This window comes from Silene latifolia, chromosome 10 (genome assembly GCF_048544455.1).
Source record: "Silene latifolia isolate original U9 population chromosome 10, ASM4854445v1, whole genome shotgun sequence".
In the NCBI taxonomy this organism is placed as follows: Eukaryota; Viridiplantae; Streptophyta; class Magnoliopsida; order Caryophyllales; family Caryophyllaceae; genus Silene; species Silene latifolia.
In genome coordinates, this window is record NC_133535.1 from 103,543,731 (window position 1) to 103,563,993 (window position 20,263).

At 41.9% G+C, this 20,263-nt stretch overlaps 1 protein-coding gene across 1 annotated transcript; it reads left to right on the forward strand.

The window, feature by feature from the left end:
• Nucleotides 1-1,175: 1,175 nt before the first annotated feature.
• LOC141607999 (uncharacterized) lies at nt 1,176-4,412 on the forward strand. The gene is made up of 4 exons (XM_074427351.1): nt 1,176-2,194; nt 2,269-3,454; nt 3,543-4,023; nt 4,156-4,412. Exons 1-4 carry the CDS (start codon nt 1,176-1,178, stop codon nt 4,410-4,412), a joined length of 2,943 nt encoding a protein of 980 aa, XP_074283452.1.
• Nucleotides 4,413-20,263: the final 15,851 nt, after the last annotated feature.

The window sequence follows — 20,263 nt, forward strand, 5'->3', positions numbered from 1 at the left end:
CGTCTCTGTAACAACGACCCTGAACCAAGAAACTAATGCAGTTAGCTCCCCTATCCCTACCACAATCCCCGCCAAAGGATGGAACAACGTGGCTAAGGCAAAACCTGGGATGAGCCTGCACTACTGTAATCATAGTGCGAATTCTACGGAGATTGACATCAGCGAGGATGATATTGCTTGAGAACTACAATTTTGGAAGTACACCTTAATGGGTAATGTTCTAGGAGCTAAACCTACCACTGCTCAGATGCAGGCCTACGTATCTAAGCACTGGAATCATGTTTCCCTTCCCACTGTCCAATACTTCAGACGGGGCTGGTTCTCTTTCCGTTTCACAACGCAAGGAGACAGGGATGAGGTTCTAAAAGGTGGTCCCTGGACCATGGGGAGTAGCTCTCTAGTGTTGAAGCAATGGACTCCTACTTTCTCTATGGAGATGGACAAAATCTCCACTGTCCCTATTTGGATCCTCTTCCCGGACCTTGACCCTTTCCTTTGGTCGGATGCTGTCCTCAGCAAGCTTGCTAGCAAAGTAGGAAAGCCAATGTATGCAGACATGACAACAACTACCAAAGCCCGCCTTTCCTTTGCTCGTGTCCTTGTGGAAGCTGACCTCTCCACTGATCTGCCAGAAAACATCATCCTCAATACCCCCTGCCATGGCCAAATCTCACAGAGAGTGGTGTATGAATGGAGGCCCTATTATTGCGTTTGTTGTGGGAAAATGGGGCACACGGAGAATTTCTGCAAACTTAACAAAGCCAAACTCCCAAACAAACCAGTCTGGCAGCCTAAACCTGTTCCAACTACAGCTGCCTGCCCCAACATGGAACCTGTGCCCTCTCTTTTTACTCCTGCCAAGAGTGCTAAGCCCAAAAGTTCACCCCCTAAACATCCATCTAGCACGGAGGACATCATGGTCACTGTACAAAATAGCTTCGCAGCTCTGAGTGATGAAGAAACTGCTCCAGGCAGCCTAGATGACGACACTCTAGGCTTAGTTGAAACTGTTGACCCCCTTCCACCAGATAAGCATGAAGATAGCCTCCTGGAACATTAGAGGCTTCAATGACAGCCTAAAGCACACTGAGGTTAGTAAGCTTTTGCATTTCCATAGAGTGGATCTTTTTGGCCTCCTCAAGACTCATGTAAAGGATCACAAGGAACATGCTATCATGAATAAATTTCCCAAGTATGAGATTATCAGCAACAAGACTCGTAGCAGAATCTGGTTGTTCTATAATCCTGCTACTGTGGTCATAAATAACATCGTCCTACATGAGCAACTCATCCACTGTACTGTTACTTCTAAAGCTACTAACCTCTGTGTGGCTACCACTTTTGTCTATGGTATGAATGACCCCCAGGACAGACATCGTCTCTGGGGTAAGCTCATTTCTATCTCCCTCTTAGCATCCCCCTGGTTGGTAACTGGTGACTTCAACGTTGTTAGGGATCTAACTGAGCGCAAAGGCCCTAACCCTCCTTCCCTTCATGACATCATGGACTTTAACGCCTGCCTTGCCCAGTGCCTTTTGGATGATATGAACTGCACTGGCGCCGAGTTTTCCTGGACCAACAAACATGAGCACCAAACGAGAACCTGGGCCCGCCTTGATAGGCTCCTCATCAACCCTGATTGGACCTCCCTTTTCCCAGCCTACGTAGCTGAATGCCTTCCACCTGAAATTTCTGACCATGCTCCTCTCCTGGTTTCTTTTGGAGGAGGCCAAAAATTCACAAAAAATTTTAGCTTTCTCAATGCTTGGACCATGAACCCTGACTATCACACAATTGTTGCCACTGCTTGGGCTTCTCCCTGCTATAGCACTCCCACCTATCAGCTTTACTTCAAGCTCAGAATGGTCAAAAAGGCCTTCACTGCCCTTCACAAACAAAGCTACTCGGACATTGTAGCGCGCCTGAAAGATGTCCAAAAAGACCTGGAGACTTGCCAGATGAATCTTCAGAATGATTTGTTCTCCCCTACCCTTATCGCTCTTGAAAGGGATCTTATTTGCAAATACAAAGAACTAAGCACAGCTGAAAATGACATGCTTTTCCAACGAGCCAAAACCGCCAACATCAGAAAGGGCGACTCGTCCTCTAGTTATTTTTTTTGCAAAAATTGTCATACGAAGACATCAAAGCACTATTGGATCAATTACGGACAAGGACGGGAATGTCAGGAAGGGTATTGATGATGTTAATAGAGCCTTTGTTGAGTATTATGCTGACTTGCTGGGTACTGACGCTACTGTGGGGCAGATTGATGAGGCTATCTTTAGCTCTGGACCCAGGGTCCCTGCAGCTTCTGGTAACCTTCTTACCTCCCCTATCACTCGCACTAAAATCAAGAGTGCCCTCCACAGCATTGGCTCCTCAAAAAGCCCGGGTCAAGACGGGTTTTCTTCTGCGTTTTTTTAAGACAGACTGGGAATTGGTAGGAGACCTCTTTTGCACAGCCATTGAAGAATTTTTCCGAAAAGGGAAAATGATGAGAAAGGTAAACACCACCCTCCTTGCCCTCATCCCCAAAAAAAGTGTGCCTTCTATGGTACAAGACTTTCGGCCGATTGCCTGTTGCTCCGTTGTGTACAAAACCATTAGCAAGATCATCGCTAACCGTCTCAAATGTGTTCTTCCTGACCTCATTGGCAATGAACAAGCTGCTTTCGTCCAGGGGCGCAACATTTTTGAGAATATCATGATGACCCAAAACCTCATTAAAAACTACAATCAAAGCACTACCACCCCCAGGTGCCTCATTAAGGTTGATATTCGGAAGGCTTTCGACTCCATTCAATGGGTTTTCATCTCAAACATGCTAACTGGGCTCCATTTCCCAGCGACTTTTATTAAATGGGCCATGGGTTGTATTACTTCAACTTGGTTCACCCTGAAGATAAATGGCAGCCAGTGTGGTTTTTTCCCGGGTAAATCGGGAGTTCGGCAAGGGGATCCTATCTCTCCTTATATTTTTGTTCTAGGGATGGAACTGCTCTCCAGACACTTACGACGCATCCATCACCTCCACCGGGTCTCTTATCATCCCAAATGTGCGAAATTAAATCTCAACCACCTGATTTTCGCTGACGACCTCATGATCTTTATGAGGGGGGACACTCCCTCTGTTGTGGCTGCTGCCCAGTGCCTTGTTTCCTTTGCATCTATCTCGGGTCTGTATGCGAGTCCTACCAAAACTAGCATCTACTACGGAGGGGTCCACGATGAGGTAAAAAGGCAAATTCAGGCCCTCACAGGATACACTGAAGATAACTTCCCTTTCCGCTACCTTAGCATTACTATGAATCCCGGGCGTCTCTCTCCCAGCATGTTCAACATCATGATTGACAAAATTCAGGGCTCTTCACCACTGGTCTGGCAATCTCCTTTCCTATGCCCGGAAGCTTCAGCTCATCAACGCGGTCATTTTTGGCTTGGAAAACTTTTGGTGCTCTGTTTTGCTCCTGCCTTCCCACATCATCAAAATAGTTAACAAACTTTGTAAGGACTATTTTTGGGGGATTTCTGGTAAGCAGAGACGGATGACTTTCAAGGGTTGGTCCTCCATTTGCAAGCCTTGGTTAGAGGGTGGCTACAATGTTAAGGAATTGCTCAGCTGGAATAAAGCGCTCCTTAGCAAATGGGTCTGGCATCTCACTCAAAACAGAGACGGAATATGGGACCGTTGGAACCGTACTTACAACTACAGAGACCACACTATTTGGGAAGCTCAGTCTAGGAGTTGGCACGCCGAAAGCTGGCGTGATATTATCAAAACGAAAAATTTCCTTCTTGAAATTGCAGGCTCAAGTGCAAATGCTCAACGGATGCTGAATGCCTGCGTCACTCACGGTCAGTTCAGTGTTGGCAAGGCGTACCACTTTTTCAGGGATAAGGGACACTCCACGAGGTGGGTTGCTGCCCTCACGGCCCCTTCTATCATGCCCAAGCACCTTTTGTGCACCATTCAAGCTGGGCAACGTCAACTCCCAACTGTTGACAACTTAAGCAAGCGAGGTTTCTTCCACATCAACTGATGTTGCCTCTATTGCAACGCCTCTGAGTCCCACAGGCACCTTTTCTTCCGATGCCCGTTCTCGCTCCAGGTGAGGAATTTCATGCTTCTCTGGCTTAGTTTCTTGGTGTTAGGGGACGCTTACGATATAAAAGACTGTCTCTACAAACTTTTGGGAGGAAATAAACAGCGAAAATGGAGGAACGATGCGGCCGCTAGCTGTGTAGCTGGTATGGTCTATGAAATCTGGAATGCGAGAAACACTCGAATTTTTGGAGGAGCTGCTAAAACCCCTGCCCAGATTGCTACCACTCTTCAGCAAATGTTAAAACTCAGGTTCTCGGACAACTCGGATCGACGAATGCAAAACTGGCTGGCAACTAGAACTTAAAGACTGTGTTCTCATTTTCTTTTTCTTTTGGCTCTTAGTTATTTCGTTTTGTTAGTCCATGTTGGCTTTTGGTTTTTGTAAGTTCCCTTCTCATTTTTCTTTCCCTATATGGATGAATATAATGAGTTTAACTTTCTTACAAAAAAAAAAAAAAAAAAAAAAAATAATAATAATAATAATAAAAAAATAATACTGGTATTTTTAAGCTCTATTTCTCCCTTCGTACTTGCTCCCCTAGTGTTTTTGGGTTCTTCCATCTTCCTTTTGATGCTGCTCTTCGTTCCAGCTTGGAACGTATCGTCACCGCGTTTGGCCCGGGTTTTGGGGATTGGCAGTTGCGCCTTGCTACTTTCCCTTTTCATCTTGGTGGTCTTGGTGTCTATGCGGCGGGGGATGTTTTGCATTATGCTTTTATTGCGTCCCGTTTGCAGTCTGCTGATTTGCAGGCTAAGCTCCTCGGACCCTCTGGTATTGTAGCTGCTGGCCCTGCTTTTGATGATGCCGCGAGAGGTTTTACTGCGACTACAGGCTCTGGTATCTTAGGCAACCCTAGTGAAATTGCTGCCCCCAAACTTATGAAGAAATTGACAGACATTTATTTCGCGACGGTTGCTGCTGCCTCAGAGTCTGTTTTCTCTTTGACACCTCGCCAGCTTGCTTTGTAGCAGTCTCAGCAGGGTTCCCACTCCTCTGATTGGTTGCGTGCGGTTCCTATCTCGGGGTTGGGTCAGACTATGAACGGGAGGACGTACCGTAGTGTGCTTGGGTATCGTCTGGGTGTTCCGTTATTCACGGTCTCTAGGCCCTGTCCAGCTTGCTCTCGGGATTTTGCTTGATGATGTTTTTGGGGACCACGCTGTTTCTTGTCTTTATCTTGTGGGCGTTAAACATCGGCATAACCTCGTCCGTGACACTCTTTTCGACATATGCTATAGATCTGGTATTTCTGCGGGAAAGGAGGTTGATGTTGGTTTGGTTGACGGGCATGGGGGTTCTCTTCGTCCTGCGGATTTGCTGCTTTATTCTTGGGACAGGGGGCGTGATGTGTGCGTTGACTTGACCGGGTCTTCTCATTTGACTCAGACTGGATGACGAATTTTGTGCCTGGCCGGGTTGTTGCTGATGCTGCTCAGCGGAAGTGTGCTAAGTATGGGGATTTGTGCGCGGCAGCGGGTTATGGTTTTCTTCCATTCTCTTTCTCATCACTTGGGGAGTTGGGTTCGGATGTTGTTGCCTTCCTCAAGCGGATCCAGAAATTCTCGGTATCTCAGGATGCGGGGGCTCGGGTGGCCGCTTACATTTTTACTAGACTTAGCTTTGCTGTTGCTAATGGTGTGGGAGCCCAGCTTGTTTCTCGGCTCCCCACCAATTTCATGTAAACTTTTGTTTTTCATCTAATGATAGCTGCGCGCATCCTTCAATAATAATAATAATAATAATAATAATAATAATAATAATAATAATAATAATAATAATAATAATAATAATAATAATAATAATAATAATAATAATAATTGTCGGTGTTGTTTTGCGTGAATTAGGGCACACGATCGCCAGCCTTTCCGACGTCCTGCTGCCGTTGGCTGCCTAACACCCCTTCACGACGACCTTCAGACCTCACGTCGCCGGTCAGAGGTGGGTTTTGTTGGTGGTTCTGCGGTTGGTCGTGTTTGTGGGAGTTCTGCGAGTGGGTTTGTCTTGTTTCTCAGGTTTGCTTCGTTTCCAATTTTTTTTTTTTTTTTTGGGTTGGTTGCCGGCTGCCGCTACTCGAGGTGCTGGTTGCCTGCCTCCTCTGCGACCTGCTTTCCGTGGGTTTTGCTGTTGGAATCTGCAACTACAGTGTGGTGGCTGCTGCAAGTTTTGTTTTAGGATTGTTTGGTGCGTGGGTTATTCTTTTTCCATGCACATGGTTAGGTGAGTGTACTGCTACTCTGCACGTCCATACTCTTACAGAGTTGACTTGCATTTATATCTCACCTGCTTGGTTTTGTACTTTATTTTCTTCTGTTCGCACGCTCTTCAAAGGCTTGTGTTGTTTCGGTTGATCTTGTGTTGTGGGTATGCGTGTGGGTTGCTAGCAGTTCGATAGCTTTGCATCTTTCGCGCCATGCCTGCTTTGGTTCGATATCACTGCCCTTTCGTTGGTCTTCATGGGTGTCGTGATGGTAGTGGAAAGGGCCTCGTTAAAGCCTCCCTCCTACGACACTTTAAGGATCGACGTTGTCGTGGTGAAGCTATGGCACTTACGCGTCAAACTCTTTCTGATAGTTTGACGGTTTTTTCTAATGCTGAGACTACTTTGCAGCGGATGGGGGTCTGGTTATGTGGGGAGTGTCTTACCACTCATCCTTTTACTACTAAATGTCGGCATAGTGAGGATGGTTCTGTTGTGGATCCTCCGAATTGTGGTGATGGCCATGTCCGCTTTTTTATTTATGGTATTCCTCGGCCTTTTGTTCCATCTCCATCGGTTATCTCGTCTGATGTTGGGGTTGAGCCAGTTGGTTGGACTATCTCTTTGCTTGATCGTTTGCTTTCGTTGGGTTTGCGCACTGTGAAATCTATCCCTCCTAAGTGTCGTCTTGGGTTTGCTCGGGTTTTAAAAGGGGCTTTGGACGATGTGGGTGGCTCTCCTGGTGACCTCTCCTGCTGGATTCGTTTGATTGTGTTGCCCCTTTGTATACTTAAGACCTTTTCCCCGAGGAGTAATCTTGAGTGTAGGACCGTTGTCAGACGTCAGCGCCAGGAGGAGAGTATTGCCAGTGCTATTCTTGCTTGGGGTGTGCCTGGTGGCAGTTTGCAACTCGTGCGGGCGGCTTTGGATGAGGTTCCCCCTTCCTTTCTTGTGGAGGAGGATCTTGATTTGAGCGAGCTTAACCTTCGGCAATGTCGGAGGAAGATTTGTGATGGTCATTATACTGCTGCTGTGCGAGTGCTTTCTTCATCAGGTATTGCCCCTTACTCCGATGCCACTCTTGTGGCCTTGCGTGAGAAGCATCCTGTCGCCCCGCCTCCTTCTTTGCCTCCTTTGTCTGGGGATCATCATCCTCTGGTTGCCTCTTCATCTGTGGTTTTGGATATGATTCGGAGCTTCCCACGCGGTACATCTTGTGGGCGGGATGGTTTTCGTGCCCAGCACCTTATGGACTGTTTGAGTGGCGCTGCTGTGGCTATCTCTGATGATTTTATCACTTCTATTACTAGAGTGGTTAATCTTTTTCTTGAGGGCCGGTGTCCTCTTCCTCTAGGTGAGTACATTGCCAGTGCCCCTCTCACGCCACTTGTTTAACCGGGTGGTGGGGTTCGTCCTATTGCTGTTGGCACGGTCTGGAGACGACTTGTCTCTAAGGTTGGTGCTTCTATGGTTGGCCCGTCTTTATCTTCTTATTTTGATGGGCTTCAGTTCGGGGTGGGGGTGTCCGGTGGAGGAGAGGCTATCTTGCATGCCTTGAACCGGCTCATTGAGGCTCGGGGGGCTCAGGTGGGGCTTTCTATGTTGCTGGTTGATTTCCAGAATGCGTTCAACCTTGTTGACCGTTCGACCATGCTTCAGGAGGTCCGCCGTTGTTGCCCGGCTCTCTCCCGATGGGTGGAGTTTTGTTATTCCAGCCCGGCCCGCCTTTTTTATGGGGAGCACTGCTTGTGGTCTTGTCAGGGTGTTCAGCAGGGTGATCCGTTGGGGCCTTTGCTTTTCGCGTTGGTTTTGCATCCCTTGGTTTGCAAGATCCGGGACACTTTTGACCTCACTTTGCAGGCATGGTACTTAGATGATGGCACCATTGTGGGTGATACTTTGGAGGTGGGGAAGGTTTTGGACTTGATTAGGTTGGATGGCCCTCGTTTTGGTTTACACCTTAATGTCTCCAAGACGGAGGTCTTTTGGCCTGTGAGGACCCACGAGCCGGCTTCCGGGGTTTTCCCCACTTCTATTTCTCGGCCATTGCGTGGTGTTACTTGTATTGGGAGGACCACAAGACTTGTCTCCGCTTTTAGCAAGAGATTGTGGCGACGAGAGTAACTAAGACCATTGAGCTAATGGACTTGGTTGCGAGGATTGAGGACCCGCAGTGTGAGTTGCTTCTTCTTCGGGCTTGTACTGGTATTTCTTAGCTCTACTTCTCCCTTCGTACTTGCTCCCCTAATGTTTTTGGGTCTGTCCATCTTCCATTTGATGCCGCTCTGCGTTCTAGCTTGGAACGTATTGTCACCGCGTCAGGGCCGGGTTTTGGGGATTGGCAGTGGCGCCTTGCTACATTTCCTTTTCATCTTGGTGGACTAGGTGTCTATGCGGCGGGAGATGTTTTATTTTATGCTTTTATTGCGTCCCGCTTGCAGTCTGCTGGTTTGCAGGCTAAGCTCTTTGGCCCTTCTGGTGTTGTAGCTGCTGGCCCTGCTTTTGATGATGCCGCGCAGGTGTTTACCGCGATTACAGGTTCTGATATATTAGGTCACCCTAGTGAAATTGATGCCCCCAAACTTATGAAGAAATTGGCAGATATTTATTTCACGACGGTTCTTTCTTTTGCTCGTAGTCCCGTTTTCTCTTTGACACCGCGCCGCTTGCTTTATGGCGATCTCGGCAGGTTCTCACTCCTCCGATTGGTTACGTGCGGTTCCTATCTCGGGGTTGGGGCGGACTATGAACGGGAGGACTTACCGTAGTGTCTTTGGGTATCGTCCTGGTGTTCCGTTATTCACGGTATCCGGGCCCCGTCCCGCTTGCTCTCGGGTTTTTGCTTTGAGGATGTTTTTGGGGACCACGCTGTTTCTTGTCTTTGGGTATGTGGGCGTTAAACATCGGCATAACCTTGTCCGGGACACTCTTTTCGACATCTCGCTATAGATCCGGTATTTCGCGGGAAGGAGGTTGATATCGGTTTGGTTGATGGGCATGGTGGCTCGCTTCGTCCTGCGGATTTATTGCTTTATTCTTGGGACGGGGCGTGATGTGTGCGTCGACCGACAGTTCTTCACCTTTGACTCGGGACGGGTTGGCGATTTTGTGCCGGGTCGGGTTGTTGCGATCTTTCTTTCGAAAGTGTGTGCTAAGTATGGGGATTTGTGCGCGGTAGCGGGTTATGGTTTCCTACCTTTCTCTTTCTCTTCTCTTGGGGAGTCTGGGTTCGGATCTTTGTTGCCTTGCTCAAGCGGATCCAGAAATTCTCCGTATCTCAGGATGCGGGGGCTCGGGTAGCCGCTTACATTTTTACTAGACTTAGCTTCGCTATTGCTAAGGGTGTGGGAGCCCAGATTGTCTCTCGGCTCCCCACCAATTTCATGTAAACCTTTTACTTTTATTTTAATGAAAGCTGCGCGCATCTTATAATAAAAAATAATAACAATAATAATAATAATAATAATAATAATAATAATAATAATAATAATAATAATAATAATAATAATAATAATAATAATAATAATAATAATAATAATAATAATAATAATAATAATAATAATAATAATAATAATAATAATAATAATAATAATAATAATAATAATAACAACAATAATAATAATAACAATAATAACAATAATAATAATAATAATAATAATATTAATAAGTAAAGAAGTATACTTAGTTTAGTGTTTGGTCATGCTTACGTTTCTTGATACAATTTATTGGGTGAAGGCTATGAGTGAGAGGAACAAGGCGAACATTTTAAAGAAAAAGACCGTCTTTTACGGCTCCCAAGGTGGTTATAGATTGATTAAGAAGAAACTTGTAAGTACATAATTCTTATAGTATTAGACTATTAGGTGATGAATGTTATATATGTTCATAGTAATCATACATATTTTGAGAGGATATCAATGTGATGAATGAATTGTAGGCAAAGCTTGGAAAATTCAGTCGTCACGACACTTGGGTGGAAGGTCACACTCCTAAGAATGGAAAGACGGAAACTGAATATGATATTGACATCAAAGAGAAAATTGTAAGTTTGAATAAATATGTCTCTCCTACCACTGGTAGTCGGAGTTATATAATTGTGAGTTGCTTAATGGTTTTATGTGTATGTAGAGGATCTGTGAGAAGGAAGTACAGGAAGGAAAATGGAAGCCTGAAGGATGTGATGACATTCTTGCTAGGGCAATCGGCAAAGCAGAGCATCCAGGTCGTGTGAGAGGGGTAGGAACGCATGTTGGTATCGCTAAGTATTTTGGGAAAACTACTCGACGTGGTGATGATTCCAAGAAGGTAATCTAAAAATACTGTATTTGAACCAACGTAATTAATTTACAACTATATATGCTGACATTAATTTCTACTACACAGCTACAGAAAATAGCCAGGTTGATGGTGAGAATGTTGGAAACTGGGGAAAAGCCATCAGAAAAGGAGTTGGATATGATTCAACAAGTCATAAAGGAATTAGAGGAGCAGCAAGAGGAGGAGGAGGAAAAAGAGGTAATAATATTTATGTCTTATATATATATACACTGTGTTATATGATTTGGAAAATCAGTACGTGTTACGTGGACAAGTGTTAATGTACTGAAGGAAGTCGAGGATGACATGACAAGGGAGAAGGAAATGGGAAAGGAGACTAAAGTGGGAGCTGAGGATCGATATCAGGCAGTTGAAGAGGAAGAGGATGCCAGGAAGGCCGTGACACAGGATGAAGTGGAGGTAGTTGATGATCAGATGTTCTTCTCAACACCGAAAAAGGTAATAGCTGCTAGTTTATAATTATTCATATCATACACGTTTTTTACTTATGAAATTTATAAAAGGTAGTGAATGTATGTGTACTAATTGATTAAAACTGACGTGAAGGGCGATTGCAAGGTGGCTTGTCGTCTGTCCTATTTACAGGGGAAACAGAAAGTTGTTGTTGCCAGGGGATACGTGTTCAATTATGACCGGCTTCAGCAAGTTAAGGTTCATGGTATACCCCTTCGTGACAAATGCAGGAAAGTGGAAGTGTCCCAATTATATAAAAACGAGTATGGGGAAGTAAAAGTACCATTTTCTAATGAGGAGGTCACTTATTTGAAAGAAGCCCTAAGCTCTTATGTGACATGGCCTGCCAACCTCATCAATGTTGTCATCCCCTAGGTACCTATATGCAGACGTTAATTATTACTTGTTCTTTAAATAGATTAGGGTACGAATATTAACATATCGTAAGTACTATAATCTTTACATTTGCAGAACTTAAGTAAAGCCATGATGGCAGCTAAAGCAATTACTACTACGTTAACGAAGGTTGTTGCAGTCAAGCCTGCTTATGATTCTTATTATGAATCGTGTGAATATAAGAAAAAGATGAAAACTGCTTCGTTGAAGGCTTTGCACAACCTAGATGTAAAGAGGGCACCTACAGGGGATGTAGTCATGATTAACATTGAAAAGGAAGTTATGGGCGCAGGTGATATAACCATACTGGACCCGAAGCAACTAATGGAATTTGTCGACCTTGACAATTTAGATGTTGTTCACATTTTGATTTGGATGCAGTAAGTTTTATTAATAAAACTATTTAGTCATTTTCCATTTACGAATAATGTGTTTGTTTAAATTATCAATTACAATAACAATCTTCGTTCCATGTGGTATAATAAGTACCTCAATAATCAGTTCGATGAGTGGAAGGTCCCAATTCACGCATACGGATTCTTGAGTCCTAAGGCATTCTCTGTGCACATAATTTCATACGAAGAACAAATCAATAGTATCGCTCGTCGGTTGATGTCGTCCAAAAAACTATGGCTTGCCTCCTACAATGAGAATATGTATGTATAGTACTTGATTATTGTAATGAATCACGGTTCTATAAATCTATTATTAACATGCCTAAATGCGTGTAAATGAACTAACAGTTCTATGTCCCAAAATGAATAGGAAGCATTGGGTGCTACTGGAAATCCAAGTAGAAACAAAAACAGTGTACTGGATTGACTCTCGCGAAGGCAAACCCTCTGACAGTTGTGTAAGGAAGATAACTGAATAAGTTTACAACCTTCAATAATGTCATTTGCTATTGTATGACTTGAGCCATATATATGCAAATAACAATGGCATGTGTGTATATTTATGAATTAGTGTTTTTGAAGCAAAAAAAAAGATTATGTCCACTTGGGAAATATGAAAGCAACACTGATCCCAATTTTATCACGCCAATAGTAAGTGTATTCTTAATAATTACTCGTATTTAATTAATGTTTATGCGAGCGGTTGATTATCTAATTCAGCTGATTTGTGTGTGATTTATATAATAGTCTCCTAAAGCACCAGACGACAAACAATGCGCATTTTACGTTTGTCAGTCCATGTGGAAGGTTATCGACGAAAAACTTTCTACCATTCCGATACGGGTTAGTGTGATTTAAAAACTATTTCAGACGTAAATTGAGTTCAATTCTGTATACTTCCATGTATTATATCTATTTTGATTATATATATTTTGAATTGTAGTTTCCACTAATACTCAACAAAGCCCCAGAATATTCTCTAGAGGACATCAATCAGATGAGAAATATGTGGGCCAGTTATGCTGTTTCATTAGCGGAGTCTCAATAGTTTGCCCATGCTTTATGTACGTGTGTGTGTGTGTGTGTGTATATATATAGAGCCATTGTGTATTGGCTTCTTTTGTTTTTTTGAAGAAGTTGTGTTTTATGGCTTTTAATCATCCTGTTTGTACTGTTTTGAAACTAGGTTTAATTGATTACGAGGTGTAATATTTTGATGCAGGATTGAGTTTTTGCAGTGCACAGCTGCTGGAATGCTATTTTCAGCAGCAGCTGAAAATAGCATTCCAGCAGCTGCTACAAACGCTGCTGAAAAAATAGCATTTCAGCAGTTGCTAGAACAAGCTAAAATCATTTTTTTTAAAAAAAATAAAAATTTAAAAACGATAACGGTTAAAAACAATCCATTGCAAACAATTATTTGACAACGGTTTTATTTAGATAAATAACCGTTGACATCTTTTCCCTCCCATTCAAACCGCCAAAAATATAAGATAACGAACGATAACCGTTGTCGAGTTCAAAATGTTAAAAAACCGTTTATCTAAGAAGAACCGTTGTCAAAGTTTCATCAACTGATAAATGTAACAACGGTTTAGCACGCAATAAAACCGTTGTTAAATTTCGACATTTAATTAAATAAGATAACAAAATGAACCATTATCATATATAATATTTAACAACGGTTTTGGAACCACTAAACCGTTGTCAAGAGTAAACTATGACAACGGGTTTGAAACTGTTATTAATATTTAATAACGGTTTCTTAAAAGTATACCCGTTGCCATAAACATATTTAACAACAGTTTTATAACGGTTCTTGAGTTGTGATAACGGTGATATAGATCCGTTATTGATGTTATATAACGGTCGCGTGTTTGTATACAACCGTTGTATATATTTAACAACGGTCGTTGCAATAACGGTTCCGTATTTCTATTTAATAACGATAATTGCTTTATTTGACCGTTTTTGGATGTCTTATTTGGCATAGTGGTACTTCATGTTATATTCATAACCGTGCTATGATAAGACCTATCCTAAAGAAAACCCCTTATGAACTTCTAAGAGGTCATAAACCTAATATCTCTCATCTTCGTTGTTTTGGGAGTAAGTGTTTTGTTCATAACAATGGCAAAAATAGGTTAAGTAAGTTCGACCCTAGAAGTGATGAGGCTATTTTTATAAGTTATTTGGATCATAGCAAGGCTTATAAGGTCTTCAATAAAAGAACACTTTGTATTGAAGAAAGTATTCATGTTATTTTTTATGAAGATAATGTGTTTGATAAGCCCTTACAGGATGAGGAAGAAGACATGGATGAACCTGACTTTCGTCTTTCCAGAAATGATCCTCTAGAATTGGAAATTTAGGACAAGGAGATTGAAGGAACAAATGATGAGCTTGATCATTCTTCGAATGACAAAGAGAAGAGAACTAAAGTTATAGTTGATGATACTATAACTTTGTCTCAACATAAGGGTTCTCAACCCAATGTTATAGCTGATGCTACTATAACATTGAATCTAAATCAAGGTAATGAGTCTGAAGTCATACCTGACTCAACTATAATACCAGGATTAGATTCAGGGGGAACGTCCTTAAACTCTGAGCCAAATGAAGTTGAATCAAGTTCAAATGCTGAAGAACCAAGTACTTCAACAAAATGGAAATATAAGAGTTCACACCCTATGGAAAGCATACTTGGTAATATTAAAAAGGGTGTTCAAACGCAACGATCCTTGAACAATTTATGCTCTTTCTATTCATTTCTATCAACAATTGAACCAACGAATATTAAGGAAGCTCTCGCAGAATTAGATTGGATTATAGCTATGCAAGAAGAGCTTCAACAATTCAAACGGAACAAAGTTTGGCAGTTAGCTCCTAGACCAAAGGATTGATCTGTAATTGGAACGAGATGGGTGTTTAGAAATAAACTAGATGATGACGGGGTCATAGTTCGAAATAAGGCAAGATTGGTGGTACAAGGTTATAATCAACGAGAAGGAATAGATTATGACGAGACCTTCGCACCTGTGGCTCGTCTTGAAGCTATTAGACTTCTGATAGCATTCGCAGCTCATAAAGGAATGAAACTCTTCCAAATGGATGTCAAGACAGCGTTTCTGAATGGGTACCTACAAGAAGAAGTCTTCGTAGAACAACCTCCTGGATTTATGGATAACAAATTTAAAGATCATGTCTTTAAATTAGACAAGGCTTTGTATAGATTGAAGCAAGCACCAAGGGCCTGGTATGACAGATTATCGAAATTTGTACTCAACAGTGTATTTAAGAGAGGATCTGTAAATAAGACATTATTCCTAAAAATCGAGGAATCTGATCTTTTAGTTGTTCAAGTCTATGTTGACGATATTATTTTTGGGTCAACTAACCGTAATATATGCAAGTATTTTTCGGAGTTGATGACTTCCGAATTTGAGATGAGTATGATGGGAGAATTGAAATTCTTCCTAAGTCTACAAATTCAACAAACTGAGGAAGGCATCAAGATTCATCAACAGAAATATATTAAGGAGTTAATTAGAAAGTTCGGAATGGAAATTCCCATGCTATGTCTACTCCAATGGTTGCAGACAAGAAATTGACTTTAGATGAAGACGGTAAGTCTGTTGATGAAACAACTTACCGAGGAATCATTGGGTCATTTCTATATTTAACTGCAAGTAGACCTGATATCATGTTTAGTGTATGCGTTTGTGCGAGATATCAATCATCTCCCAAAGAATCGCAAATGACGGCCGTAAAAAGAATCTTACGATATCTTATTGGGACGTCCAAACTATATCTATGGTATCCTATGGAATGCCATTTCGATCTTGTCGGATATTCATATGCCGATTACGCAGGATGTTCCTTAGACAGGAAAAGTACGTCAGGTGTTGCCACATTTGTTGGACCTTGCATTATCACTTGGGGTTAAAAGAAGCAGAATTCAGTTGCCCTTTCAACAGCAGAAGCCGAATATATTGCTGCAGGACTGGTATATACTCAATTATTATGGCTTAAGCAACAGTTATGTGATTATGGTGTTACGTAGGTTGTATTCCTATTTTATGCGATAATACGAGTGCTATTATAATTTCCAAAAACCCCGCGTAGCACTCGCGTACTAAGCATATTGAAATTAGACACCATTTTATACGTGACCATGTTGAAAAAGGGAATATAAAACTCAAATTTTGTAGTACTGAAAAACAATGGGCAAACATTTTGACAAAGCCTTTAGCTAGAGGACGTTTTGAGACTTTACGGTTGAAAATTGGTTTAATTGGTGGCACCTAAGCTTCTATAAATGTTTAATCTCTCAGTGATTTATTAGTATAAGATAAGATTGTATGACTGTGTCCGTATATTCCGCTGCATGAATATTTTCGTTTTATAGAAATTTATTTATCGTATATATTCTATCTGTATTTAAGTTATTATGGTTCATACAAACTTATTCTCTTAACAAATAAAGATACACCAAATAGTTCATTCACCAATTTCTATCCAAAATCTTTTCCATATTTTTTTTTCCTACCAAAATTCCGTCCAAAATTATTTATTTCCAATTCCCTTATACGAAATATTTCCCATATACATCCGTCCTTTTTATTCCAAATCTTTACATAAATCTTTACCAAATTAGTTTTCTAATTTGTGTAAACATCTAACCCTACCCCTCACCCTAGATTCCCTCATATATCTACCCCTAACCATCGGTTTTTGGTCTTAGCAAGTCAAAGCCTACTCTCACTTTTTACTTTTACCAAAAACCAAATTTATACTCAAGCTCCATCATCATCATCCTTATCCATCATGTCCCATCCCCATGCAAACACCCGTTCCTCCACCAGAAACCACCACCAACCACGACCATGCAATCAACCACAACCACCATCATCCCATCAACCCGTTTCCTCTACCTTCACTCCAACAACCCAACATCCATCATCACCTTCCTCCTTGTTTCATGGCTGGGATGAGTTTGTTTTAGAGGGAAAAAGGAGACGGGTAAATAAGGGGAAGAATAAGGTTGTAGCAGACGATTTTGGGGAAGATAGTGAACCAGAGGTTGTTATTCGGGATGGAATTTCGAGAACTCTACTTCGAGAGCCTTCGAAGAGCGTAACCAAAGCCGGTTTACACTGTGTTCGAATGACCAAGAATGAAAGCATCTTGGTTTCTCGTGTCTTACAATATTCTATTCATGGCGGAAGGTACTATCCCAAATCTTGGTTGTCTAATATTCCGTCATTAAATTTCTTTGTGGATTTTCTTGATTTCCAAGGATGGAATGATGTTAGCCTGTTCTCGGGTCCCACTTACCCGATTGAGGTTGTTCAATTCTTTGCTACGGTAAAGGCTAAAGGAGGAGTGTTACATGCGGTTGTTAATGGTGTCGATATCATTGTCACCATCGCTGATTTTTGCTCAGCATTCAAGGTTCCTCATGATGGAACCGAGATCAACCCGAGTCAAGAATGGTCTAATGTGGCTGATGATCAACAGTTGATCATTAAGAGGTATTTTTATGAGCATGCTTCGGAAAATAGCAACATCTTGGTTCGTCCTCTAGCCCCCAAACTCTAGTTCTTTTTGAACTTTTTGTGGAACACAATTGTTCCAATAAGAGGAGGACGTGACAAGGTGTCTAGCTACGAAGCTATTTTATTGTATTTGTGGTTAGAAGGTAGAAAACTGAATTTGGCTTGTCTAGTATTTAATCGCATTGTCCAAACTAGCTTAACTGTGACTAAAGAGAAGTATTGTACTACTCTTGATCTTCCATATGGTATGTGTATTTCTAGGCTATTGGAAATTAAGAGGGTTGCGAGTCGGGAAAGTTATGGCGTGAGTGCTAAGGATGGTATGTGTGATCGTGTTATGAAGTTGATGGGGCTCGGTTTTGATGGGCCTGAATTGGTGTTTTCTAAGGGGAATGATAAGGGCTTTAGTGAGGTTGGAATGACGAGTGTGGAAGCTAGGCTTGACTCGTTTATGGGGTCTGCTATGGGGAAATTTGAGGAACAAACAGCTGCCTTGACTGCTGTTGTTTCCGGTATTGGACACGGGTCCATTGCAGGAGGCGTTTCTGATACACGGCTTGTCGCCTGGATGGAGGGGATTGATGATAGGCTTCAAAGTTTGGAAAGGGGATTAGTGACTATCTGTGATGAAGTCTTTAGCCATGGTGATCGTCTCACTTTTCTTGCAAGTCAAGGAGGTGCTTTGGTCAAATACGGGAAAGATATTAAGGTGGATCAAGAAATGACTTTGGCGGCAACAAAGGCTTTGTGTTTGAAGGTTCTTAATTTTGAAACATGCCTCACTACCCAGGCTAATCATGTTCGGAGTTGTTTTGATCGTCTTGATTCGTTAGAATTTCGTACTCGTCCTAGCTATGTCATTCCTCACAACATCCGCCACCCTTAAACCTGTCCTGCCTCTCCCCTGTTTTCATCCTTCCTTTGTTTGCCTTGCTTCTTTTCCTTTCTTTTGTTTCCTTTGCTTTCCTCAAATAATTTTTTATTCGGCCCATTTTGGCATACAACTTGTTGTTCGGCCCAATGGCTCTAAACATGTTATTTTCATTCGGCCCATTTGGCTTTAAAACATGTTCTTTTGGTTTGTATGCTACAATAATTTCGTAAGTGCTTAAGGTTATTTACGGTTTATTTGTTTTTATTAATCGTCTTTATCTCTTGCCTCGTCGTATATTATTCTAGTCATTTTATGTTTGTTCTTAACTTTTCGATGATGTCAAGAGGAGGAAAGAACGACCATGGTAAGCATTTGCCTAAGCTTGCTCCTTGTCAGAACCAATTGTCACTTAGGGTCCTTAAAGTTTTGGTCTTGTATATAATTGTTTGATCTTGCGTTAATCTTTATCTATAAAGATGACGGTATTATATTGAGGGGGAACTATATACTTAGTCACAATTTTAGGAGACTTGCCTGATACCCGTCGTTGTGAGTACCAAAAATAATATTTATATTTCCTATTAAAACTAACCTAGGCTAGTGGTAACAGGGTCGAACCACAAGGAGGCGAATGTAATTAGTAATTGTCTAATTCTAGTCTAAGGTAACGAATGTGGGGGTTGAATTGATTTGGTCTATAGCTAAAGGCAATAAACTAAAAAGACGGATAAAACAGATAAAAGAAGGGGTACTAGGATGGTCGGTTCACTATAGTTTCGGCGGCAGCATACTAAGTAGGTCTAAATCAAACACACGAGGCGGGAAAACAAGAGGTCCTATCGGTCCACTCTTAACAAGTAGCATCTTTCAATCTCGCTACAAGTCCCTAATATCACTAGTACTGATTCTCGTCCTGAAGAGTGACTAATAACCTAAACTTTACCTATCTTTCGATCTCAGCATAGTTTAGTCATTTTAATTGGTGGTCAATCAACCTTCCCTATCTTTCGATCTAATGGGTCAGTCAAATCCTAAACATTCAACTAGTCGCGTGCACTCGATTCGTCAAATATAGAAATTAAAACAATTAAAACGAAGGTAACACCTCACGTGGTCAGTCGATCGACCAGGTATGGCAGTCGATCGACTGACACGCGATTTCAGGCCACTATTCTAATGTCGCCTAATCCTACAGATCCCCTACATCCTAGCACGAATAATTTAGCTACTCTTGACTATAGTGGAAACAACAATAATATTAAGGATTAAAACTACTGATTTCATGCTTGTATTAACGGAATAAAAGATTAGTATAAAACGATAATTGTGGCTTCGGGGAACTAACTAGCAATTTCTATACTATCAACGCAATAAAGATGAACTGAAATAAGAATAGGGGAATACCGAAATTGCAGAGGAATTGTAACGGAAAGATGAACGAAAATCCAATGCGAAACAATATTCCGAACCCTAATTATTTGATATTCTAAAAACTGATAAAACTCAATGTTACTGGATTGAAAACTGAATCCTTATTCTCAAAACTCAAGCTGCGTTATAAAGGAAAAGCACGCAGCTATTATTTCTAAACCTAATATATCATGGGCTTGCTAATCCTTGATCTTCTAATTCACGTCTGAGATAGCGTCTTGGTCGATCGACTGCTGGGACCAGTCGATCGACTGGTCTATGCTGAACAGTAGCTACTGGAACCCGTGGGTTGGTCGATCGACCATAGGACCCGGTCGATCGACTGCTTTAGCTGACTCTTGACTTCTAACTTCTCGTGGATTTGTCTTTCGGGCCTTGAAATGCACACCAAGCTCGTTCCTTGATTAAATACTTCACGTCAAATGCAGTGCAAGATACTTGGGAACGGATTTGGCTTAAAATCTACTCATTTCCGCATAAATCTGCAATATTAAATAAAAATACGAAAGTAG